Below are 26,208 nucleotides of genomic sequence, written 5' to 3' on the forward strand. Positions count from 1 at the left end.
GCCATCAGGGTTGGTTTCTGGTGGGACTCTCTTCCTGGCTTGTAGGCTGCCGCCTTCTCACTGTGGGGCGAGGGGGGAGCTCCTTTCCTCTTCTTACGAGGACGGTGATTCCATCACGAGAGCTTGCTCACTCCCTCGCTCCCCGCATGCCTGCTGCGGGGCCTTAATACTTATTGGACACACATGGGCTGCGACTTTTAGTAGCTGAGTGAGACATACAGGTGCACCTTGTTTCATTGGGCTTCGCTTTATTGTGCTTCACGGAAGTTGCAGTTTTTACGAACTGAAAGCAGTAAGACCATGGCTCGCTTTATTGCGATGCCTGCTTTATTGCGGAGGTCTGGAACCAAACTCACAGCATGTCTGAGGCAGTGGTCGGCAAACTCATTACTCAACAGAGCGGCAAACCGTGGCTCGCGAGCCGCAGTTTGCCGACCACTGGGAGGTATTCCCTGTACAAAGAGTTCTTCCCAGGCTTGTAAACCAAACCAAGACCTAAGAAAGACTAGTGACCTCCTGAAGTTTAGTTTGAAGGTCAGTCTTACCAAAGACTAAAATCTGGGCTGAACAGCAGGGGGCAGCAGAGAATGTCATCTCTGCCCAAAGGCACAGTTTAGGGAAGGAGGGGCTCTTGGCATCTTTTGCTGCAAAGCTGGGGAAAGCCGCCAAGCAGAATTCTGGCAACCCCCCTCTCTCTTTCTTGCGGGGGGGAGGATGAGAGGGGGAGAGAGAGAAGAGAGTGTTGTAGGAGCTTCCTATGAAATGGAAACCTACGGGAAACTTCATTAACCTAGTGCGTAGGATGAGGCAGTGCCCAGGCACAGCGGCCTGCAGTGGGGACCAGTCATCTGCCTCCCCCACAAGTAGGAAGCTCTTAGGGCCCGGCACTGGCCTCCAGAACATTCAGCCTTAAGAAGTACAAGGCTCGTTCCAGTGTCACCAGAATGGTGACCTAGCAGATTCGACCCCCGTTCCTTTGGAGTCTTTAAACACAGGTATGGATTCTGCAAGTCTCCTTAGAACAAGCCAGATGTTACATCAATAAAACCTCTGGTGGCTTTAATCACCAGAGGTTAGTAGAATACAGGAAAGTGAGATGGACAGCCATCCTGGTCAGACCGCAGTGGATGGAGTAAACTCGGGTTCTTACTGACATACCTCAGGGCCCCGAGAGGCCTGGCTCTCTCCTGTTTATTGCCTTTGATCAGGTTGGAGATGGGGCCCCTGATGCACAGGGCTCCCTCTGACATCACACGATGAAGGCAACTGGAAGGAGAAATGCTTCTTGTTTCTCTGGAGGCCCAGGTGGTGGCCCGGGGGGGGGGGGGGGAGAGGGACGGGGAGGGCGTGAAGGGAATGGGGAGTTGGTATGAAGTTTCAGGTTTGCAAGATGAAAACAGTTCTGGAGATGGATGGAGGCGATGGTTGCATAGCAACGTGAAGGCTCTTAATGCCACTGAACTGCACACTGAAAAAATGGCTACATGGTCGATTTTGTTATGTATATTTCACCACAATTAAAAACAAAACAATGGGGCCTTCACTTCTCCGCCGTCCTGTGTGGTGGCTTCCTGCCTCCTTTCGTCTCCTGCACCGCCAGGGCCACTCCTCCTCACACCCACCCCGGCCCCTCAGCCAGCTGCCCCTCAAGGTGAGACACTGGCCTCTGCATGGCAAGCGTCCGAGCGAATCACCACAACCTTTAAGGAGCCAGCACTGGGACTCCCACGGGCAGCGGGCATGTGCAAACCTCAGACCTGTGCGGGCGGGCTCCAGCATTGTCAGGACACCATGAGGTCCTTACAGGGGCCCTGGCTCCTTCTAAGGGGGTACATGTGTTGAATCTTTTCCGTTTAATCCTTCGAGAGCAGGCCTTACTGGCCTCTCCTCCCTACACACAGCCCCTCTTGTCCTTCTAGGCCAGCCCTGGGGTGTCCACCCTGGGTTTCAAGTGGACCATCGTTTCTCTGAGGCCCTCCAGCATCCATTTTGCTCTTGGCCCCTTTACATCACTCTCACCATCACATGTTTGCCTTTCACTGTGTGAAAGGAGACAGTATAGGCTGGTGGTTAAGAGACAGGCCTTTCTGTTCAGACATGCTTTAGGTTCAAATCCTGTCTCAGCCAACTAGGTATATGGCCTTAGGTAAATTGCTTAAGCTAGGTATTTCTCAGTTTTCATATCTTTAAAACAGCCAGACACTACTTGGTTTCTCTGTGCCTGCTTTCTCCTCTGTGGAATGGGAATAATAATAATAATGATGATAGTGATCTATATTATAGAGCTGTTACAAGGGTTATATGCTTGTAAACTTCATGCAACAGAGTACATAACATGCTATCTACACATATTCAGTATCCAATAAGTGTTAACTACTACTGTTTGTCATTAAAAAAACGAAGCTGCCAAAAAAAAAAAAATCGCAGCATGCATGACAAAATCTATGGCTAAAATGTCAACAAAAATCAAACTTGAACGTACATTTAATGAAGTCATTTTGTGAAGTCTAAGGTAGACTGCAAAACAAATATTTTATTACCTGGAAAGAACTAAAGAACATCCACAAAATTAAAAAAAAATTATAGAGAAATGTGGAAACTAAACAAGAACAGGTTGATATGAAAACAACTGATATGAACATGATTAAACACTTCTCACAATGTTCTGGCTTTTTGGGATAAGTAATGAAGCCCTGCTATTTTCAATGAAAGCATTTCCATTCTCTCCAACCCATGTTGAATTGTACTTCAACCGTCAGCCAGTCTTTCAAGTGTACTATATTTGTTATACACTGATCAGCCCAGAACTTAGAGAAAGACATCAAACACAAAACAATGGGGGCTGAGGAAAGGGAAGAAGACCAGAAGTTATTGACCTGGCCTCACGCGTCCCCTCTGCCACCCCTACCCCATGACATTTGCCACTGTCTTATGTCTCACATCTAGAACACCCATGTTGGCACCCATCGGTCTTAATTATGCTTGGAAGTGGTCAAATAATAGCCAAAGGGAAGATTACTCTGAAAACTCTACCCTCATGACCCAAGTGCCCCAGTTCTCCTCCGTGCCTTTATCATATTGTTTAAAGGCCTATGAAGATGAGGTAGGAGTCATTTCCATCCATATGCAAAGCACTCTATAGCGTTAATGTCAGAGTCCATACAGGGGCGGGTCTTCATTCAAATATTTGGAAGCCCATTGTGTGCCAACCCTCAAACAAAGGATTGTTGAAAGTCAGATAATCTAGGGTTCTCTCTGTTTCATAGAAGAAAATGAGATCTAAGAGGTCCAGAGGTGCCCAAAGTTACCCTGAGGCTGCAAGAAGAGTTAGAAGTAGCATATCTTTGGATTACTGACAAGGGAAGTAATGAAAATTGAATGCCCATCACTGTTAGCTTCCCCCCTCAAAAGCATAAAATAGAAGTTAGAGAGTAGAAATCATCAGAGAGGCAAAATTAGCTGTCCTGTACACTAGTACCTAGTCTTTCACACTAGACTTCATTAATTAGGCTCATTCAAATCACTACTGAATGTTAAGTTCTTCATCTCTTCCATCTCACTCCTCCAGCCTGAGGTTCACATTTATTTAACACATAGAGGCTTACTGTGTTCTAGAGAATGAAAGCAGAACTTGGTGCATTCAGAAAGCTTCGGTCTATGGAAAGCTAGATAGTTACAATACAGTGAGAGTGTGTGCTGGGAGAGACCTCAAAGGAGACACAACCCAATGCAGGGGAATGGGGGCAGGGAAACTCTTGGAGGAAGTAGCCTGAATCCTGAAAACGAAGAGGACCGAGCCAGATGGAGAGGTTGAGTGAACAGTAGGTAGAGAATAAGTGTCTCAGGATTTGATTTTTCTTTAGCCTTTGACCTGGAAGTGAGAACCTGATGCATTCCAGGAACTTGAAGAAACTCACTGTTGGTTAGATCAGAGTGAACAGAGAGCAGAGAGCTATGTCCAGAGAAAAAGGAGCCTCATAGGACCCAGTTAAGGAATGAGCACTTGATCCTAAGGGTGGAGCAAGTCTTCAGTGAGGTGTGGTCATCTGATGTGAATTTCTCTCTGGATTTTGAGTCCCCCCTCTTCCCCCACCAGCTTCATTCTGTGTCCACAGTGCAATGACAAGCATGTGCATGAAACACCTCAGAGGTCCAGCATGGGCCCTTCCTGCCAATCCAGGAACCAGTTCCAGCATTCAGGGCTGTGTACAAGTTTGTCTAAGATCAGTGGCTTGTTTTTAGAAGAGTGCTAATGTAGACTTGTTTTGGGTCTGAAACCTGGGAATGGTTAAATGAAATGTATCTATAGAATGAATTAGGCATTCAGTGTTTGTAATGGTTTAGAAGAATTTTTATTTAAGCAGAAAAATGCTTTAGTGCTGAAAAAATCACTTTGAGATGGTACATAAATATGTACATAGAAAGATCTTGGTAATAAAAGGGTAATATGCTAATTAGACGGGACAGGTTCTGGCTGTTCTTCCAGACAAAGCCATGGTGGCAGGGGCCGAGGCAGAGGTGGTTAGGGGTGACCAGGCTGGCAGAGGAAAGCAATTAGGGGTGACCAGGCCGGCAGGGGAGGGCAGTTAGGGATGATCCAACTGGCAGAGGAGGGCAGTTAGGGGTGACCAGGCAGGCAGAGTGGTTAGGGGTGATCAGGCAGGCAGAGTGGTTAGGGGCGATCAGGCAGGCAGAGGGTTAGGGGCTATCAGGCAGGCAGGTAGGTGGGCAGTTAGGAGCCAGCATCAGTCGGACATCCGGCAGTTGGACATTCCCTGAGGGGTCCCAGATTGGAGAGGGTGCAGGCCGGGGTGAGGGATCCCCCCACCCCGTGCACAAATTTTATGCACCGGGCACAAATTTCATATCCCTGGGGAGAATAAAACCAGGAAGAAACAAACCTCCATATTTCATGTTCCTTTCATGTATTAATGTGGGCATTTCTTTTGTTCATGCTTTTATCAACCTCTGATGAAATTTTAACGTGTGTCCAGCTTTGATAATCAGGAAACATGTTTAGAATTGCTCTACCCAAAGACATGCAGACATTTATTCTTAAGAACAGGAATTTATTTCATACCATTGAGACTCTAAAAATCATTATTGACTTTTACCTGAGTAGTTTTTTAAGTTACACATAATTTAAAAAGAGGTAGGGACTGGAAAAACAAAACAAAACAAAACAAAAAAGGTAAAGCTATCAGTTAATACTAGCTTATTATATACCATCTGTAAGCCTATAAATTCACTTTCACATTGTCTCTGGACTCGTTTAACATTGTTTTCAGATAGTGTTAGAATGCAAACCATATGGAACTTGGTCACTTTTTCCAACAATTAAGTTAGTCCCAAATAACTTCGTTTGTGTGACAGGAAAAGAGTTGAATGCAGGGAATGCTCATAGTGCTGTAAAAATGTGTATGTGCATGCATGTGTACTTTAAATAATATTTCTCTTAAAAAAAAAGACTTCTTCAGAGTTTTAGGTTCACTGAGGGCTGCTTAGAAAATTGCTTTCTTGGCTTGGTTCATAGTGCTGGTATCTTCCCCATTAGGGGCTATCCAACAGCGTCCTGCCACCTGGAGACACAAGTCAGGGCATACTCTGGGCCCAATTCATCCTCCACTGGCTTCCTGACATTCACATCTTTGTCTGCAACGTCTGTGAGGCGGGATCTATTTCGGCATATACGTTTTCTGGCTTCTTCTTTTTTTCATCCTGATCAAACTGAGCTTCAATTTCTGCTGGATTGATGTAAGTGTAGAATCGAGCCATGATGGCAAAGATTATGCAGACAGCCAGAAGCAACGAAGCAAACAGAACGTACTCGGCCCACTTTGAAGAAATTGGAGTTGGAGCAGGAAAAAGAAAAAACAACAACTCAGTTATAGTAGTGAATATAGCACATGTATATTTTCTTGCTATGCCCAGATGGAAGGTACTTTGACATTAAATTGTTAGGGAACATTGGTAGGCTTCTGCCATAGATATAGAATGGTTAGTAATTGCCACAGATACAGAAGGGCCAGCTTTTATGAATGCTCAAGTATCAAGATAACATTCTTTCTTATAGCACTGGAAAGTAGAAACACAAGACTTTGGGAAGATGAGGGAAAATTTCTGAAAAACCCAAGTCGTAAGGCACATAGCTGGACCCTGGGAGACCAAAGCAACACCAGGCAGTACTCTTGAAAGAAAAAGAATATGCTGAACTGTTTGAAGGGAAGAGCCCCATGCTATCCTTTGCAGTACCTTGAGCCCATGAGCACGCAGCAACAGCGCATGCTCTGAGGGGACCCGGTAGGGGGAGTAATGAAACTGATGGGGCGGGGTAAGGGACAACCCCCTTATGAGGATATGCTGATGTGCTGAAGGAGAGAGTTTAAAGCCCTTACTTTATTTTAGTAGGAGAAATTACAACCACCTTTAGGATGCCTTTAACTTTAGGAATAATGCCAGTTTCTGGATAACATGCCTAGTTTGGGGCCATTACGTTGCATTCACAGAAGCCAGGAAAGACCTTTTCTTTGATAGTAAACAGCATCAGGGTGTATGTATGTTAGCTCAATCTGGTTATTTTGGTTGTTACTTTTCAACTGTATAACACCCAGTGGAAGTGAGAAGAATCAGCACATACTTGGCCATCAGACCATTTGGTAACCGCCCCATCTGGCCGGTCTGGCGGTTTTATTCCGCCACTCACTGGGATGACCGTGCATATGGAGATGGCTAGGAAGGGTCAGCATGAGGACCACTGACAGATGAGACAAAGGTAGCTCTCCTCTCCCACCCCTACCTGCTCCTTGATCTGGCCTGCTCCTGCCACGATGAGCACGATGATGTTGCCCACAGCCACGGTCAGCAGCCACCCTGCTTGCAGCACCGACTTCATGTTGGAAGGAGCCTGAGGAAGCAGAGCAAAGAGAATGCCAATCTGGATCTCCACCTCAGCAAGAGAACACAGCCAGTGATTCCTTTATGTAAGCAGTCACCCTAAAAATGCACATTAAAGGCCAGGCTGGATTGAATGTAAAAGGGATAAACTGCTTGGGTAGCAAGATACCCCAAATCTTCAAGTGGCACGAACATACAAGGAACCCTTGTTTTTCACTCTCCATGTACTTGCAAAGTTGCCATCCTAGTTAGACAGACAAAGCTACAGGTGAATGGATCCTATTTCTACAGAAGGGCTTCCAGGCAAAGCCATCCCATCACCTTCGTGCCCCTTCCTCCCCCCACCCTGGCCTCCTGTCCCATCCCCTCCCCCCACCCCTCCCCACCCCCGTTCCCCCATGGCGCCTGCACTCTGAGCGGTGAGCTTGCTCTCCTGTGAGCTTCTCTGCCACATCACCAAAGCCTTTCTTCTCACTTCTGTTATCTATGTTATATCATCTCCTGTGAGGTCACCACAGAAAGGGATCATCCAGCTCATATTAACAATTTTTAACTGCAAAACTTGAAGGTACTAGATATGATGGGCATACACTGACTATAACTATAGCTCTGATAAAATCATTCAGAAATAAAAAAATGAATAAGAAACCTGAGAGTATGAGAACTCCAGTCCGGTGACAGAGAAAACCACCTCGCCGCAGGTCATGAGGAAATACTGTGGGATTTGCAGGGCCATGTTAACTGTGTTGGGTGCAATATCTTCAAATGCATTCAGTTTGGGGCATCCATCACTCTAAACCAATAAGGCAAAAGTGAGAAAAAGAAATGAAAATCAAGATTGCTGCTAAAGTGAAAATTGCTCAAATTGGAAAATTAAGTTTTGACTTCTAGAGTTACGTCAAATGATTTACCAAGTAAGTACACATTTTCTTTTCTTTAAATTTTTATCTATCTATCTATCTATCTATCTATCTTTATTTATTTACTAATCCTCACCTGAGGATATTTTTTTCCCATTGAATTTTAGAGAGAGTGGAAGGGAGGGGGAAAGACAGAGAGAAAGAAACATTGATGTGAGGGAGACACATCGATTGGTTGCCTCCCGCACGCTTGGGGATCAAACCTACAAAGAGGTACAGGCCCTTGACTGGAATTGAACCAGAGACCCTTCTGTCCACAGGCTAATGCTCTAACCACTGGGAAAAACAGGCTAGGGCAAGTAAGTACACATTTTCAATGTAAATATGTAGCATTGCAATTTGTACTCGTGATGAGATAGCTATGGTGGGATTTGAAAATATATTCCCTAGTGTATTCCTTTTAAATAAGAGAATAGGTTGGGAGTCAGGTTTGTTACAAAGATTGCTATCTCTGTGTACTAAGAGCATCAGATACTGGTCAACGTGAAGTTTTGGTGAGAGTAAGTCCGTCTGCTCAATGTTATCCTAACAGTGAACTTAAGTCAATGACAAGTTAAAGACTTGGTGGTGAACTTGATTAATTCTAAGCCCATTTAAAAATACAGATCCTAATATCACTCTGGTTAAAACATGACTATGTCCTAAGTGTCTTCGGGATTCAGATGAAGACGGTTTGAGTAGCACTTCTGGCTTGATGGAATGGGCTACTAACCGTGGTGATTACATAGGTATATGCACTACCGAATCCAAAGTTGATTGATTCAAAAGAGTTATTGCAGTGCCCTGGAATCTCTGCTGAGTTTAGCATGATGTTTTTTCTATGGAAAGAAAGAATAATATAGGTTACATTCTGGGTATTAAAAGTTTCAATGTACTGTTTAAAGAATGAGACTTGGAATCCATAAAGCTTGGAACAAAGTATTCAGTATAGGTACTTACGTGCCGTAAGAAAAAAACTTATATGTGCTGGCATTGTAACTGGTAATGTCTTCGTATAGGATCCCATCCATTGTGACGTTGAAGCTCCCACCGAAAGCATTTACAAATCTGAAACAGAAAACCATCTTTCTTGTGGCTGGACTAGGGAATGATTTGCTCTCAGCCACAGTATTTGCACCTGAAGCAGGGCTATGCTCCCTGTCAGAGGGAACTGACGATGTCTAGAGTAAAGGCAGAAGGTAAGCAATGCCAGGCACACCGACTCCTAAGGACACACCGAAAGCAATGTACTCAATACAGTTAAATGCCAGGAACTGTTCTAAGTCCATTGTGACTAGGAACTGTTTCAGTGATGTTTGCGATAGTAGGTACAGGCTGAACTAGGTGCTGATCCCTTCCTCTTTAAGAAGGTAGCTATGCCTTTGCGTTCCTTGCTTCAGAAGCTTTAGAGCTAACGTGGTGAAAGACCAGAAGTTGCTGAGAACGTATGAATTAAACTCGGGTCTGACATCCTTAGGCATTCCACTTGGTGTAGTTTGATAGGTGATTAATATAGAAAATGGAACCCGGTGTGTCGTCACCAGGAGCCTAATAGGTAGAATGAATACTGCTCCAAATGGTCAAAGCTGCTTTTTATCAAAGATTAAGACGAACCATTCAAAAGTGAGACAGTGGGCAGAATATGAAGTTAGGAAGTAGACCCTTGGGCCTGGGCCCTGGCTTTATAACTTACTAGAGGCCCAGTGCATGAAATTTGTGCACGGTGTGTGTGTGTGTGTGTGTGTGTGTGTGTGTGTGTGTGTGTCCCACAGCCCAGCCTGCACCCTCTCCAATCTGGGACTCCTCAAGGGATGTCCTACTGCCCGTTTAGGCCTGAAACCAGTAAGTCAGACATCCCTCTCACAATCCAGGACTGCTGGCTCCCAACCACCTGCCTGCCTGATTGCCCCTAACCCCTTCTGCCTGCCAGCCTGATCATCCCCTAACCACTCCCCTGCCAGCCTGATTGACACCTAACTACTCCCCTGCCGACCCAATTGCCCCTAACTGCCCTCCCCTGCAGGCCTGGTCACCCTCAACTGCCCTCCCCTGCAGGCCTGGACCCCCCCAACTGCCCTCCCCTGCAGGCCTTGTCCCCCCCAACTGCCCTCCCCTGCAGGCCTGATCGCCCACAATTTCCCTCCCCTGCTGGCCATCTTGTGGCGACCATCTTGTGTCCACATGGGGGCGGCCATCTTTGACCACATGGAGGGTGCATCTTGTGTGTTAGAGTGATGGTCAATTTGCATATTACCTCTTTACTATATAGGATAAGGCTCTGAATAAATCCCACCCTCAGACTAGAGTACTAGGGTACTATTACTTGCCTGACATATGCCTCAGGCTGGTATAAAATACCAACAAGAATTAACATAATCTAAAGAAAGATACAACATCCTACATATCAGATGTGTTTTCACATGAAAACACATAGAAAAGATAGAAAATAGTTGAGCATAAGCAGCAAACACTCTGAGTGTTTTGAAGGGTGAGGAGAGTCCCAACCCATAATTTACTGAGCTCTACTAGCTTTGATCAGACACAGCCAGTCCTAGGCTCAAGGCAGCTTGGGCCTCTTAGAAGTGCCAGGATCGAAGGCTACAAAGTGAATATGGAACGAGGTATGGAGAATGGGAACCAGCTGAGAAAATGACAAGATGGGACCAGTTCCTTAAAGAATAACCAAGGTGCTGAGAGACTGGGTCCTTCTCATTTTTTTAAAAAACAGCTTTGTGAATAAATTTCTATACCACCAAAATTCAGGCCAATTTAAAGTGTACAATTCAGTGGCTTTAGTATGTCCACAGGGTTGTGTAACCATCATAATAATCTAATTCTCATCACTCCAGAGAAACTCAATGCCCATTAGCAGTGACTCCCTTTGCCCCTGCTCAGTCCCTGGCAACCACTAATCTGCTGTCTCTATAGATTTGCCTGCCATTTCATGTAAATGGAATCATATAAGATGGGGTATTTCCAGTTGGCTTCTTTCACTTAGCATAATGTTTGTAAGGTGCCTTCATGTTATGTAGCATATATCAGTACTTCATTCCTTTTTATGACTAAGTAATATTTCGTTGAATGGGTAGACCACAGTTTATTTATCAGTTTGGGCATTTGAGTTATTTCCACATTTTGTCTATTGTGAGTAATGCTTCTATGAACATTCATCTACAAGCTTTTGGGTAGACATATGTTTTCATTTCTTTGGGGCATATACCTAGGATCATATGGTAACTCCATGTTAAACCTTTTAAAGAACGGTTTTTCAAAGTGGTTGCTTCATTTTACATTTACACCAGCAGTTTATTATTGTCTATATTTGTCAGAGCCTAGTGAGTGTGAAATCTCATTGTGGTTTTGATTTTCATTAGTCAAATCACAGTAATCCCCTAATGACTAATAATGTTGAGAGCCTTTTCATGGGCTTTTGTATATTTTCTTTGGAAAAATTTCAATTCAAATATTTGTCCCTTTAAAAAACTGGGTTATCTATCATATTATTATTGATTTGTAAGAATTCTTTAAATATTCAGAATATATCTCATCAGATACATGATTTGCAGACATATTCACTAATTCTGTGAATTGTCTTTTCACTTTTCTGATGATATCACTTGTAACACAAAAGTTTTCAATTTTGATGAAACCCAAGTTGTTATTATTTTATTTTGTTGCTTGTGCTTTTAGTTTCATACCTGAAAGACCATTACCTAACCCAAGGTCACAAACATTTATGCCTGTTATTCTTCTATAAATTTTATTGTTTTCATTATATTATGTTTATGATCCATTGATTTAATTTTTGTGTGTGGTATCAGGTCGGGAAGGTCTAACTTCAGTCTTTTGCATGTGAATTTCCAGTTGTTCCAGTATCTTTAGTAAAACCTTCACAACTTTTTAAATGAAGGTTTCTTTTTGAATCTACTTGAGGCCACTATGTCTCTCTCTCATTTCCTCCTTAAAGTATTTTTATCAGTATGACAGGGTTGAAATAAACTGAACTTACAGCCAGACCTTTGCATAGCTTTTTTTCAAATTTTAAGTTTGAGATTTTTTTTAGAAACTAAGGAAGCATACAATCACATTATCTACATGAATGATTTCTGTACCTATAATGTGACTGTATTTGAAGACAGGATCTTTAAAGAGGTAAAATTAATTAGGGTGGCCTTAATCCATTGTCAGTTTAAAAATATGTTATAGCCATCCAATAGGTGTCATGAACTCACTGTGGTTTCAATTTATATTTCCTTAGTGGCCAAGGATATTGAACATTTTTTCATGTGTTTCCTTGCCATTAGTATTCTTTTCTGCTGAGATGTCTGTTAAAATCCTTTGCTCTGTTTTTTAACTGGGTTATTTTCTTATTATTAAGTTTTGAGAGTAATTTATATATTCTAGATACAAATTCTATGCCAGATATATGATTTGTAAATATTTTCCACCAGTATGTAGATTATCCTTTTATTCTCTTAACAGTGAGATTTATAGAACAAATGTTTTTAGTTAGGATGAAATCTGATTTATCAATATTTTCATACATATGAAAGCTTTTATTGTGTATATAATATATGTTATATGTAATAGAACATGAATCATCCATAAAAAGAGAAAAATCCTGCCATTGTGACAGCATGGATGGACCTGGAGGGCATATGATAAGTGAAATAAATTAGTCAGAGAAAGACAAGTACTGTATGATATCATTTATATGTGGAATCTTAAAAAAAAAAAAAAAAAGCTGAACTCATAGAATAGAGAGTAGAATGGTGGTTGCCAGGGACCAGGGAGTGGGAAATGATGAGATGTTCAGTAAAGGGTATAAACTTTTAGTTCTAAGATGAATAAGCTCTGAGGATCTAATATATGACATGGTGACTATAGGAAATAATACCACATTGTATACTTGAAATTTGCTAAGAGATTAGCTCCTAAGCATTCTTATCACAATAAGGTAACTGTGAGATAATGGATGTGTTAAATTAATTGTGGAAATACTTCACATAGTATACATACATTAAATCATGATATTGTATACTTTAAATATATATACAACATTGTCAGTTATAACTCAATAAAACTGGAAAAAATAAATGAAAAATAATACTATGATTTTGATAAGAATTTCAATAAACCTCAGATCAATTTGGGGAGAACTGACATCTTTACAATGTTAAGTCTTCTAATCAATGAACCCAGTATATCTCTCCATTTATTTAGCTCTTCACTGATTTCTTTCCTAAGCCTTTTGTAGCTTCAATTCTCAAATCTTATATATGTTTCCTTAGACTTATAACTAGTATTTCACCTTATTTTGGAGCTACTGTAAATGTTATTTAAAGTTTCAGTCCAATTGTTCACTGCTGGTGTATAGAAATATGCTTGTTTTCTGGTTGGCCTTGTACCTTGGACTCTTTCTAAACTCACTTATTGATTCCATGAGATTTTCTTGTAGAGTTCTTGGGATGTTCTATGCAGATAATTATGCCATCTGTGAGTAGTGAGTTTTATTTCTTCCTTTTCAATCTAGATACTTTTACTTATTTTTATTGTCTTATTGCATTAGCCTCTGGAAGGATGTAGAACATAAGTAAAGAAAATAGATGATCTTACCTTGTTTCTGTTCTTATGGGGAGATCACTTTGACTCTGACCATTAAATATAATGGTAGCCTGGGGATTTTTTAAAGATATCCTTTTTCTGAGTAAGAAAGTTCCCTTCAATTACTAGTTTGCTGGGAATTTTTCTCAGAAATGGATACTGAATTTTATCAAATGCTTTTTTTTCTGCATCAATTGATATGGTTTTATGGATTTTCCTCTCTAGTTTTTAAGATAATGAATTATATTGGTTAATTTTTTAAAAACATTGAACCAGCACACCCTCTTGGGATAAAACCATATTCTCATTTTATATCCTTGTTACAGTTGGACATTACCATGGGTATACATTACTTCCATAAGAAGCTGATACAACTTAATTTTTAAAGACATACACATACCTGCCCTAACCGGTTTGGCTCAGTGGATAGAGCGTCAGCCTGTGGACTGAAGGGTCCCAGGTTTGATTCCGGTCAAGGGCATGTACCTTGGTTGTGGGCACATCCCCAGTAGGGAGTGTGTAGGAGGCAGCTGAATCAATGTTTCTCTCTCATTGATGTTTCTAACTCTATATCCTTCTCCCTCTCCATTCCTCTCTGTGAAAAAATCAATAAAATATATTTTTTACAAAAAAAGTCATACACATACCTGACTCCATTTTCTCCTTTTTCTGGCTTCTGGTTAAGGCCATCCTTTATCTGAGAAAGAAAATGTGTTAAAATCTAATTCTTTAGAATACATTTAGATGACCATTTCAGCCTCTGAGAAGAATGATGACATTTATCCTGGGAGCTAAGGGCATAATGATTACATTTGCAGGGCTCCATCCTTCAGCCCTAGTTTTCCTTGAAGTTAACATGTATCTCTACAAGTTTTGATGCTTGCTTTCCAGTGGTTCTGCAGAACACTGTGCTCCAAGAATTCCAAACAATCCATTCAACAGCTCCCTAATTAAACACATGACTCAGAAGTCTTAATTCAATATTGCAGTTCTATAGAAGCTCACTTACATTCACCTTGCAGAATATCCACAACTCCCTCATTTAGTTCAATGACACCTTCACAGCTTCTTTATATGCTAAATGGCATAGCTAGATCCTATACTTTGTCATGATATATTTTATGTGTATTTTTATTGCTTTTTCTATAAAAAGTATATTCCTATACTTTTTATAGAAACTGTACCAATTTCTCAATTACTCAGGGCAAGGTTTTAAAATTAATACAATTAAAGATATATTTTAAACTTTATTTCAAAAAGTCACTGAGAATGCACACACATACTCTGTGTGACTTATGTATATGTATATATACACACACACACACACACACACACACACACACACACCATGCTCAAATGTTCTTTTTTTTTTTTTTAAATGAATCAATCTGTAGCGAGCTTCCCCCTGGACCAACAGTTCTTTTGAGACCCAATTTCGATGTCCAGTAGTTCCTTATGTGTACATGTCAGCACTGACCCCTCAGCTCTGGATGGTGGACAAACGGTGGTAATGGAGGTCCGACTCCCTCTGGTTTGGTCTCAGCCGAACCCAGGGGCACGGCGTCACCTGGACTAAGGGGCACGTGGCCTCACCCATACCCAAGGGGCGCGTGGTCTCACCCGGGCCTGGGACACAGCCTCACCAGGATGGATCCAGGGGCGCATGGCCTCACCTGGACCCAGGATCTGGCTTCACCCGTACCCAGGGACGCTTGGCCTCTCCCAGACCCAGGGGCACGTGGCCTCACCCGGGCTTAGTTGCACAAGGCCTCACCTGGATCCAGGGACACATGGTCTCACCCAGACCCAGGAACGTTTGGCCACTCCCAGACCCAGGGCCACTTGGGCTCACCCGGGCCTAGGTGCACGAGGCTTCATCCGGATCCAGGGACGCATGGTCTCACCCGGACCCAGGGACGCTTGGCCTCTCCCAGACCCAGGGCCACTTGGGCTCACCCGGGCCTAGGTGCACGAGGCCTCACCCGGATCCAGGGACACATGGTCTCACCCGGACCCAGGGACGCTTGGCCTCTCCCAGACCCAGGGCCACTTGGGCTCACCTGGGCCTAGGTGCACGAGGCCTCACCCGGATCCAGGGACGCATGGTCTCACCCGGACCCAGGGACGCTTGGCCTCTCCCCGACCCAGGGCCACTTGGGCTCACCCGGGCCTAGGTGCACGAGGCTTCACCCAGATCCTGGGACACATGGTCTCACCCGGACCCAGGGACGCTTGGCCTCTCCCAGACCCAGGGCCACATGGGCTCACCCGGGCCTAGGTGCACGAGGCCTCATCCGGATCCAGGGACACATGGTCTCATCCGGACCCAGGGACGCTTGGCCTCTCCCAGACCCAGGGCCACTTGGGCTCACCCGGGCCTAGGTGCACGAGGCCTCATCCGGATCCAGGGACGCATGGTCTCACCCGGACCCAGGGACGCTTGGCCTCTCCCAGACCCAGGGCCACTTGGGCTCACCCGGGCCTAGGTGCACGAGGCCTCACCCGGATCCAGGGACGCATGGTCTCACCCGGACCCAGGGACGCTTGGCCTCTCCCAGACCCAGGGCCACTTGGGCTCACCCGGGCCTAGGTGCACGAGGCCTCACCCGGATCCAGGGACACATGGTCTCACCCGGACCCAGGGACGCTTGGCCTCTCCCAGACCCAGGGCCACTTGGGCTCACCCGGGCCTAGGTGCACGAGGCCTCACCCGTTTCCAGGGACGCATGGTCTCACCCGGACCCAGGGACGCTTGGCCTCTCCCAGACCCAGGGCCACTTGGGCTCACCCGGGCCTAGGTGCACGAGGCCTCACCCGGATCCAGGGACGCATGGTCTCACCCGGACCCAGGGACGCTTGGCCTCTCCCAGACCCAGGGCCACTTGGGCTCACCCGGGCCTAGGTGCACGAGGCCTCACCCGGATCCAGGGACGCATGGTCTCACCCGGACCCAGGGACGCTTGGCCTCTCCCAGACCCAGGGCCACTTGGGCTCACCCGGGCCTAGGTGCGCGAGGCCTCACCCGGATCCAGGGACACATGGTCTCACCCGGACCCAGGGACGCTTGGCCTCTCCCAGACCCAGGGCCACTTGGGCTCACCCGGGCCTAGGTGCACGAGGCCTCACCCGGATCCAGGGACACATGGTCTCACCCGGACCCAGGGACGCTTGGCCTCTCCCAGACCCAGGGCCACTTGGGCTCACCCGGGCCTAGGTGCGCGAGGCCTCACCCAATCCAGGGACGCATGGTCTCGCCCGGACCCAGGGACGCTTGGCCTCTCCCAGACCCAGGGCCACTTGGGCTCACCCGGGCCTAGGTGCCCGAGGCCTCACCCGGATCCAGGGACACATGGTCTCACCCGGACCCAGGGACGCTTGGCCTCTCCCAGACCCAGGGCCACTTGGGCTCACCCGGGCCTAGGTGCACGCGGCCTCACCCGGATCCAGGGACACATGGTCTCGCCTGGACCCAGGGGTGTGTGGGCTCTCCCAGACCCAGGGGCGCTTGGCCTCGCCTGGGCACGGGATCCAGCGTCATCCGGGTCCAGGGGCACTTGGCCTCACCCGGACCCAGAGTCCGGCCTCACCTGGACCCAGGGGCATGTGGCCTCACCTAGACCCAGGGACGTGAGGCCTCACTTATACCCAGAGGCGTGTGACCACACCCGAGCCCAGAGGCGTGCAACCCCGCCCGCACCCGGGTCTCAGCGGGGCCCCGTCTTCCCGATCCCAATTCCTGCCGGTCAATCCTCCCTCAGCAATTCCCCTGGCCATCCTTCCGGAGCTCCAGTATGGCTGCTGCAGAACTCGTTGGGCGGCGGCTCGGCGAAGCTCCGGTGCACCCGGTGCATGGCGGTGGGCCAGTCTGGCGTCGCTGTGTCGGCCCTTGGGTCTGCATCGGTGGCCGGTCGCCGAGCATGCGCACCTGGCCGCTTCTGGGGCGTTGAGATTCTTGACGGACTCAGAGGTCAGCAAGCGCGGAGTCTCCCACCCCATGTCTCATAGGGGCTCGTCTGTCCGTGCTTGGCTGCCAGTGGAGCCATCCCCTCAGCCGGAGACCGCCGGGGGAACTGCGCCGAGCACGTTCCAGGCCGCTGTTGTATCGCCTGAGCCATAGTTCTTTTGTGTCGCCTGAGCTGTAGTTCTTAAAGTGTGGTCTTTGGGTCACCGGCATCAGCATCATCCCACATCCCCCTCTTTTATTCTAGTTGTAGAGCATCTACTCAGCCAGCCCTATGGTGGTCTTGGATGGTGTCTGCTCTGCTCTCTTGTAGTAGTCTCAAAGTTGTTGTGGTAGGCAACAATCAGGCTTCCGCCCTATGCCTCCATCTTGGTCCTCCTTTGTATAGTTAAGTCTTGATTGTTGTTGGTGTCACTGGGGGGGCTCTCTTTGTCTATAAAGGAAGAGTTGCTGTGCAGGAGACACGTTTATGGGCCGGGTCTTGGTGCAGCAAAGCTTTGGCGCTCACTGAATATTCCCGTTGAATGTGTCCCTTATGCACGTGGTTGAAATCTGGTGTCATCTCCCACAGACCACTAGATGCCCTCATTTCTGGGTCTCCAATGGGGTGTAGATCAGCTACTGCCTTAGGCACTCAGCAAGGATTACAGCAAAAACTGTAGATTCTTCCTCCTGTCTGAGTGGCCCTGGAGCAGTCCAACTAGAACAGCAGATCATCTGGTCCGCTGCCAGAGGGCAGTCCACCCACATGCATAAGCCGTTGCTTGGGGCGCAGGTGTGCCTGCAAGACTTGCGGGGCAGGTCTTCAAGACGTGCGGGGCGGGTCCCAGGGCGGGGCGGGGTCTCAGGGCGCCAACAGGCCATGGTGCGGCGAGTCGCGATGGCTGTGAGTCTGGTCCTTCTGCCTTCCACGTATCTAAGTCCCCTCGTTCCGCACTCCAGCGCAGCAAACACTGATTGCTGGGCGCACCTCTGCAAGAGTCCCGCCTCTCCCCGCAGGCATCTGGGTCTCCCGGAGTTCGCCAGAAGATGGGTTTCAGGGTGATGGAGAGCTAATCTCCCTTAGGTTTGGAACAAAAGCCCCTTTCCCCCGCCACCAGCCAGACCCACGCACCTCCACACCTCATCCCCTCCGATTTCGCTGGGTGCGAGGCAACAGAACAGCCTTTAACCTCCGTCGCCATCTTTTTCAAACTTCTCAATTTGCACTTCTTAATCCCTTCATTTCAGATAACTTTACTGAAGTCTAGCGCCGCCGGGAGGTGCAAGGAAAGGGCGCCCGGGCCTCCGTCCTGTGCGCGGTGCGCGTGTCCCGCGGAACCAGGCGCGCGAGGGCCGCGCGGCTGGGACGGGCGCTGGGCGGCCGCCGAGCTCCAGGCACCGCCATCGCCGTGTTCCGGACGTCGCCGCCCCGGCGTCCCCCCAATTTATACTTCTTAATCCCTTGAATTCAGTCAACTCTACTGAAGTCTAGCGCCGCCGGGAGGTGCACGGAGAGGGCGCCCGGGCCTCCGTCCAGTGTGCGGGGCGCGCGGCCCGCGGCACCAGGCGCGCAGGGGCTTTGCGGCGGGGACGGGTGCTGGGAGGCCGCCGGGCTCCGGGCGCCGCCGCTGCGGCGGCGTCCCCAGCGTCCCGGGCCGGGCAGCCTGCGGGGGCGGCGGAGTTGCGAAAGTGAGTGAGTTTCCCAGGGTTTCGCCCGGAATGGGGTTCAGTGCAATCGGCGCCGGTGCTCAGCGCACTCCGGAGCCTTTATCTCCTTCCTGCCAGTGCAAAGGTTCTTTTTTTTTTTTAAAAAAATCCTCACCCGAGGATACATTTCTATTGATTTGAGAGAGAGAGAAAGAGAAAGAGAGAGAGAGAGAGAGAGAGAGAGAGAGAGATGAGAGAGAAACATTAAAAAGTTGCCTCCCATACATGCCCCGACAGGTGATCAAACCCACAACCTGGGTATGTGCACTGATTGGGAATCGAACCTGCAACATTCCGGTGTATGGGATGGTGCTCCAACCAACCAAGCCACCTGGCCAAGGCACTCAAAAGTTCTTTATAGATTTTTTAATGTTAACCATTCACATCCACCAGTCAAACTTTTATTGAAAGTCAAATGACTTGTGTGATTGAAGAAGCAAGAAATTGAGGGTTATCTAATATATTATGACATGGAAGTAAAAGTCACACCACTAAAAGATCATGTCTCCAATAGCACATATAGTAAAGAGTCAGCTGCAGGTGTCCAGCTACTTACCACTCGGTAATAATTGGGGCCCCACACTAGAAGGGTATGGCGATGGCCCTGCTCAAAATCAGGCATTACTGGAGTGACTGGTGATCCAGGAGAAGAAATGTTTATACTTGTCAGTTTGTTCAAATCGAAAGTCCTAAATTCATTTGTCTGTAACAGGGGAAAAGGAGTCATAGTTAACACTGCAGTCTTGCTCTGCACTGTGTAACTGAACACTGCCATGGCATATTATTAGACATTCCCAGTGCACATTCACACACATCAAAAAGTGCCTTCGGGGAGCTGGCATGTCTTAGCCCCCCACCCTTACAGACTCTGTCATGAAGTTGTTTAGTATTACCACAGGGATTGCTCTTTTCACCCAGCATTTTACTTTCATTTTGTTTTATGAAGATAAATGCTATAGAAATCATTTCTATCATTGGGCAAAGAACAGCATCAGCCCTGGAGATAATCAATACTGGGTTGCTCCAAGCATTAGGAGTCAAACTTTTTTTTTTTTATTTTTACTTCAAGATTATTAATTTGGCAAGATCTAAGGTAGTGATTTTCAACGGTGTCTAAATAGGAATGAGACAAGTTCAATCAAAATCTGTGGGGGTGGGACCCAGATAGTCTTTTCAAAGCTCTTCAGGTGACCAAATAAGGACTCAAGATTGAGAACTTTAATCCAGACCAATGAATGTCCACATTAGGGCTTTCTAACCTTGGCATTATTGACATGTGGAGTTAGGTAATTCTTTGTTGGCGGGAGGGACTGTGTGGTGGCATCCTGACTTCTACTTAGGAGAATAGCACACTTCCAGTTGCGATAATAATAATAAAAAAATGTCTCCAGAGATTGTCAAATGTCCCTTAACCACAGAACACCTGATTTCTAGGACCTGATCTTAGACTAAAGGCATTAGGAGTCAGTGTGGCTCCATTGTGGGTGCAACAGGCATGTGAATTAGCTTGGAAACTAACCATTATTAGGAGAGTTAGAATACAAAAGGGAAGAAGTCCATAAAAAAAGATAATTTACACACTTTTGAAGTATTTTGTGAGTGCTGAATTTCTTTTAACTAGATCTTTTAGGAGTTCACAAAAGAACAAGTTTTTATAAACTTCTCTCCCATTATATTGCCCCTGCTGGAGGACTACCGATGCAGATCTTGCTATTTAAAGTGTGGTTTATGCACCAGCAGAGAAATATCACCGAAAAGCTTGTTAAAATGGAAGGTTTCAGACCTACTGATCAAGAGTCTTCGTTTTAACAAGCTTCCCAGGTGATTCATATGCACATTAAAGTTTGATGTGCACTGGTCCAGAGTGAAACCAAAAGGAGATCATGATATTAAGACATTTCCCTTCTGGGCTTATCTTGGAATTTATACCGGGACCAAGACGATCAGATTCTGCAAATCCTATTATGACTCAGGCCAGATGATGAAACATAAATTTCTGTTCCGTCTACTTACTGCAGACATTTGGCCAACGTGCACCATCTCTTCAGGAAAATATACAGTCATGTTATTGCTTCCTATATTCAATACTTTAATTTGGACTTGGTTTCCTTCGGGGAAGACCGGAAGAGTTTTCTGAACAAAATAAAAGACAATTGGCAGTGAGGTCTTCAGTTTGTACAGAATATACCTTCACCGGAGCGCTAGAGTCCCCTTCCCCAGCCACGGAAAGCTGTGCTGGCTGAGGCACACCACCTACTAGCCCCAAAGCCTCTAAGCACTCACTTCATGGCACCCATGGAAAATGATGTTTGTACAGAACATGGGAGTAATCAGAAGGAGGCTTTCTTGCTCCTACCTCCAGGCCAAGGGCTCCAGGTTACGAAGCCTAATCACTGAGGGGTCAGAGGAACCATAGCGTAAATGAATGCTTATCTTGTGGCACCTGAGAGCTGTTTTCTCGGGATGCCTCCCCTCAACTCTGGACACCCAGGCCTCAGCCCTGGACATGGTGCTCTAAACAGCCTCTCACAAGTGTGTTATGCCCCCCGGCCTCCACACCTTTTCTCAGGGTTTCTGCCTTTTCCCTACATGTCCTCTCTCAAACCCCACTGTCACTAAAGCAATCTATTTCTATTTCAGCTCCACAATTAATTTTCCACAAAGCTAGCTATGTTCAAGAGAAACTGAATACACCCACGATCATAATAGCACTATTCATAATAGCCAAGAGGTGGGACAACCTAAGTGTCCATCAACAGATGAATGGATAAACAAAATGTGCTATATCCATAAAACAGAACATCATTCAGCCTTAAAAAGAAAGGGCATTCTGATACATGCGCCACATAGATAGACCTTGAGGTCATTACGTCAAATAAAATAAGCCAGTCACAAAAAGATACATACTGTGTGATTCCACTTAATGTGGTACCTAGAATATTCAAAGTCATAGAGACAGAAAGTAGAATGGTGGTTGCCAGGGGTTGGGGGTTGGGGAGGAGGAATGGGGAGTTGTTGTTGAATGGATGTAGGGTTTCAGTTTGGGAAGATGAAAAGCATTCTAAAGATTGTGTGCACAATAATGTGAATATATTTAGCACTGCTGAACTGTACACTCAGAAATGACTGAGATGGTAAATTTTGTTATGTATATTTTTATCACAATTAAAAATATAGATTAAAAAAGAGAGAAGGAAGGAGGGAGTGAGGGGGGGGGGGGGGAGAGAGTGAGAGAGAGGGAGAGAAAGTGATAGCTCTTCTACCTCTTATCTTACATACTATATAATACCAGGTTCCCAGGACCTGATCTTAGACTAAGGACATTAGGAGTCTAGTTTAGCCCCATTGTGGGTCCAATAGACATGGGAATTAGCTTGGGAACTAATCATTATTAGAAAAGTTAGAATACAAAAGGGCAGAAGCCCATCAAGAAGACAATTGACACAGTTTTGAAATACTTTGTGAGTGCTGAACTTCTTTTCACTAGCTCTTTTAGGAGTTCATAAAAGTGCTAGTTTCATAAACTTATCTCCCATTCTAAAAACTGCAAAGGAAGCTCCTTATGTAAACGTGGTCCAGCTTTCCTCCCCATTAAGTGTGCCTGTTGACCCTATTCCTGGCTGCATCCTTTGCAGAGATAACACCCAGCAGTCCATGCTGTCAGAAAGGGACTATTTTGCCCCTGGAGTGCATGGTCCATAGTTCCAGGACAGCTTATTAGCAAAGATCCTGGCCTCCCCTAATCCTTCTACTCCCGGAGAAAGAAGACTTCTGAACACCCCGCCTGAATGCCTGAGCCCAGAACGGCCACTGGAGAATCAGAGGACAACTCACATCAATTTCCACCTGCACAACTGCAGCCACCACGAAAGACATGGAAGCCAGGAACATCCCGACCGTCATCTTCTTCAAGGGGCTGATGAGACAAGCAAGAGAGTGACTCCCAACCTGCCTCATACACACAGGCTAATGACATGCCCCCCAAAGACACACTCCTCTCCCACCATCCCCAAACAAAACTAACTTCCCTTCCAAAACACATGACATCAAAAGAGCCTCTTCATTTGTTATTCGTGACCAAGACTAGGGACACTAAATGGAATAGAGTCTCATTTGTGTTTTTACGTTTACTTTCTAGAAATTATAATTTCGGTGATACTCTGGATTATAGTTAACATTTTATCATCTAGATTATGGGGGAGGAAGACATTTTCCTCTACCCTTCTAGGTTCCTTCTGTTGGTCTAATAATTAAATTGACATGAGATAGATTAACAAGCGAAAGTAACCCAATTTAATCTCATACGTATGGATGGGAACCCCACATACATGAGAGGTTCAGACACAGAAAGGGAAAATGGGATATAGATAGCATCCTGAGTCAAGATGCCTTGGGGCTTCAGAGGGGAGGAGGGCAGTTTGTAAGATAACAAGAAAAGCAGTTGTTCAGTAACTTAGATGTTTACCCTGCCATTTAGATAAGGCATAAAAAGTTATTTCTGGTAATGACTCATTATAGGCAAGCCCCCCAATTTAAGTTCTTCAAGGGGGAGAGACAGACAGTTTTTGTTGTTGTTGTTGTTTTGTTGTTGTTGTTGTTGTTGTTTTTTGTGAGCCCACAGAATCTAGATTGGGTTCAGCTCAAAATACAAAATACTCTATGGGCCAAAGTGGCACATCCTGGGGACGCCTGTTCTGAACAACCTTCAGCATATCGGAGAGAGCCTTAATGAGAGGCTATTTCAGGCTGCTGGTAATAACATTTTATTTTAAGGGAAAGTTTTCAGAAACATCAGCACACAGACATCTAACTCAAATGTATTTCTTTTTTTTTTTCTTTAATCCTCACCTGAGGATATGTTTGTATTGATTCTAGAGAGGGAGGAAGGGGGAGAAAGAGAGAGAGAACATTGATGGGTTGCCTCCTGCATGTGCCCCAACTGGGTATTGAACCCACAATCTTTTGGTGCCTGGGATGACACTGCAACCAACTGAGCCACGTGGCCAGGGCTCAAATGTGTTTCTTTAAAAGCCCCTTCATATAGACGGTGTTGTGGGAGAGGAGACAGGTTATTTTTTTCCACGGAGGCCTGGAAGCTGAGGGAGTGCAGCCCCGTTGCAAAGTCCTAGGACTAATGGAGCCTCAACCCCAAGCTGCCGGTCACCTACGTGAAGTTGAAACCACATTTTGCAATCAGAGGGTACACCACAGCGTCTACGATGGGGACCATGACAACGATCAAGATGGCATTCACAGTCTGCAGATGAAGTGGAGATGGACTGTTACCATTGGCTCAAAGGTGACTTTGATCTCTGAAAGCAACTTAATTATTTTCTCTTACCTGCATCTGATCCGGCTGAATGTCAAGAAGTCCCTAAAAACAGAGGGGGGAGGAGTTTCATTGATAAGTGCCCACAGATGATCAACTGGGGGGTTGGGAATGTCATGAAAACGAAGGAGAAAGGGGGAAAAGGGACTAAAACAAAGGAACAGTGACCAGGGGATGTCTTAGACTTACAATTTTCCCATTCATGGTTGTTGCTTGCAGCGTCCACCTCGAGCCCTTAAAAACAAGTAAGTATACTGCATCATTTGGGAACATGGGTTTTTAAACATTTTACAAGTCAATGTTGTTGTTTTTTCCAAATCAGGAATGAGGTCTGAAATGTTATGGGATTTAAAATTTTTTCAGTGCTGAATTCATTTCCCAGCTCCATGTAATACTGGGTGAGGAGAAACAACTTGCATTTCTGCTCTGCAAGTTAACATAACATATAATACCCCTGACCCTGACAGAGCACCTACACAGCTCTGCTCTGCGATAAAGCTGTCCTGAGGAAAGACAAAAATGCATTACTGAGGTTGGTGGGAAGCGAGACATTAGCTGCCAGGCGAAAGCAGCTTTACAGCCTGAGGATATTCTATATTCACTGGCATCACAGTTTCGAGAGCATTGTTATTGCTAAGAGCCATTTTGACAGCCCAAGCTGTCCTAAAATGTGATTCCGTGAAGAGAGTGACAAATTTAAACCTGAGCGGCCTCGTTACGTTAAACCTATTTCCTAGGAAAAGACGACTCAGGACTGTACAAGTATCATTATTCCCACAGAGGACTAAAGACAAATGTTTCAACATAACGGATCCCCTCCACTAGGAGGACATCATAGTAAGTCGGGAATAGGGCACTGTTCTAATTCTTAATACAGGGGTGTATGCCCTAGTTCCCATGTGGATCCTCACAGCCTTGCCGCGGTTACTATCCTTTCAGAAGGGTTAAGGGATTGCCCCAAGACACACAGCTAAAAGGGGGTGCGTGTGTTTCTAATGCAAGTCCACATCCAGTAACAGGTTCGTATCAACGTGCAAAACTGCCTCCCTGGTGTTTGAAATGCTGTTCTCAATTTCACACTTACCAATAAGGAGACTAAATGTGTACGCTCAACTTTCTTACAAGCGATGGTTTACTCACACAAGAATCTTCCCTGAACCATAAAATTACACATGCTTGTGAACTTTTGAAAAACTCCAGTTTCTAAAAGGAATAATATCTTATTCCTTTGACTAGTAGGCATCATACATTCAGTTATCTAACTCTGCGTTGAAACATTCCGAGGCCAGCACCTGACAGATGTGGGAGGAAGAGCAGGCGACAAGGCAATGACCGGGGTGTAGCTCCTGCTCTGGTTAGACCGACTTCGGGGAGTCATCGTGCACCCCTGGATGGTGCTTCTAAACCACGCATCCCAATTAGATGGAAAGATGTCAAGTTCCTGTCAGTTAAAATGTTCTGTGGATCCCAGAAAAGGCAATACATCTGTTTACCATGATGCACCAATGGGAAAACTCTTTATTCTGTGTTCAGTTTTCTTTTTTTCTCAGTTTTTCTTTATTCTCAGTTTTGATTTGAAAGAGTGTTGGGCCCTTGGATCCAGTCTCTCCTAATTCTCCTTTACTTGAACACACCTAATTTCTTCCTTCTTTTGCAACAGAGATGTGGCTAGAACCACCTAGAGTTGTTTTTTTTTAAAAAAACCTCAATGTGAGTAAGTGATCAAATAAGTGAATAAAAGAGAAACTGGAAGAGAACATTTTAAAGAACCAGATACTATGGCTTGCTACATGGCAGCACCCAAAGAACGCTTGCTACATGAAGATGAACAT

General features: G+C 45.7%; 1 protein-coding gene across 1 annotated transcript in view; it reads right to left on the reverse strand.

Moving 5' to 3' along the window:
* Window positions 1-5,029: 5,029 nt before the first annotated feature.
* SLC15A1 (solute carrier family 15 member 1) overlaps window positions 5,030-26,208 on the reverse strand; it is a 50,713-nt gene continuing 29,534 nt past the window's right edge. The window contains exons 12-23 of the mRNA XM_028148935.2: window positions 24,566-24,610; window positions 24,389-24,421; window positions 24,216-24,304; window positions 22,882-22,963; window positions 21,061-21,180; window positions 19,604-19,750; window positions 14,045-14,094; window positions 8,754-8,861; window positions 8,527-8,632; window positions 7,544-7,687; window positions 6,797-6,904; window positions 5,030-5,835 (exon numbers count right to left, since the gene is read on the reverse strand). Of these exons, the coding sequence (XP_028004736.1) occupies window positions 5,641-5,835; window positions 6,797-6,904; window positions 7,544-7,687; window positions 8,527-8,632; window positions 8,754-8,861; window positions 14,045-14,094; window positions 19,604-19,750; window positions 21,061-21,180; window positions 22,882-22,963; window positions 24,216-24,304; window positions 24,389-24,421; window positions 24,566-24,610 (1,227 nt within the window). The 3' untranslated portion in view covers window positions 5,030-5,640. The remainder of the gene's footprint in view (window positions 5,836-6,796; window positions 6,905-7,543; window positions 7,688-8,526; window positions 8,633-8,753; window positions 8,862-14,044; window positions 14,095-19,603; window positions 19,751-21,060; window positions 21,181-22,881; window positions 22,964-24,215; window positions 24,305-24,388; window positions 24,422-24,565; window positions 24,611-26,208) is intronic.

Source organism: Eptesicus fuscus, chromosome 8, assembly GCF_027574615.1.
Source record: "Eptesicus fuscus isolate TK198812 chromosome 8, DD_ASM_mEF_20220401, whole genome shotgun sequence".
Classification (NCBI taxonomy): domain Eukaryota; kingdom Metazoa; phylum Chordata; class Mammalia; order Chiroptera; family Vespertilionidae; genus Eptesicus; species Eptesicus fuscus.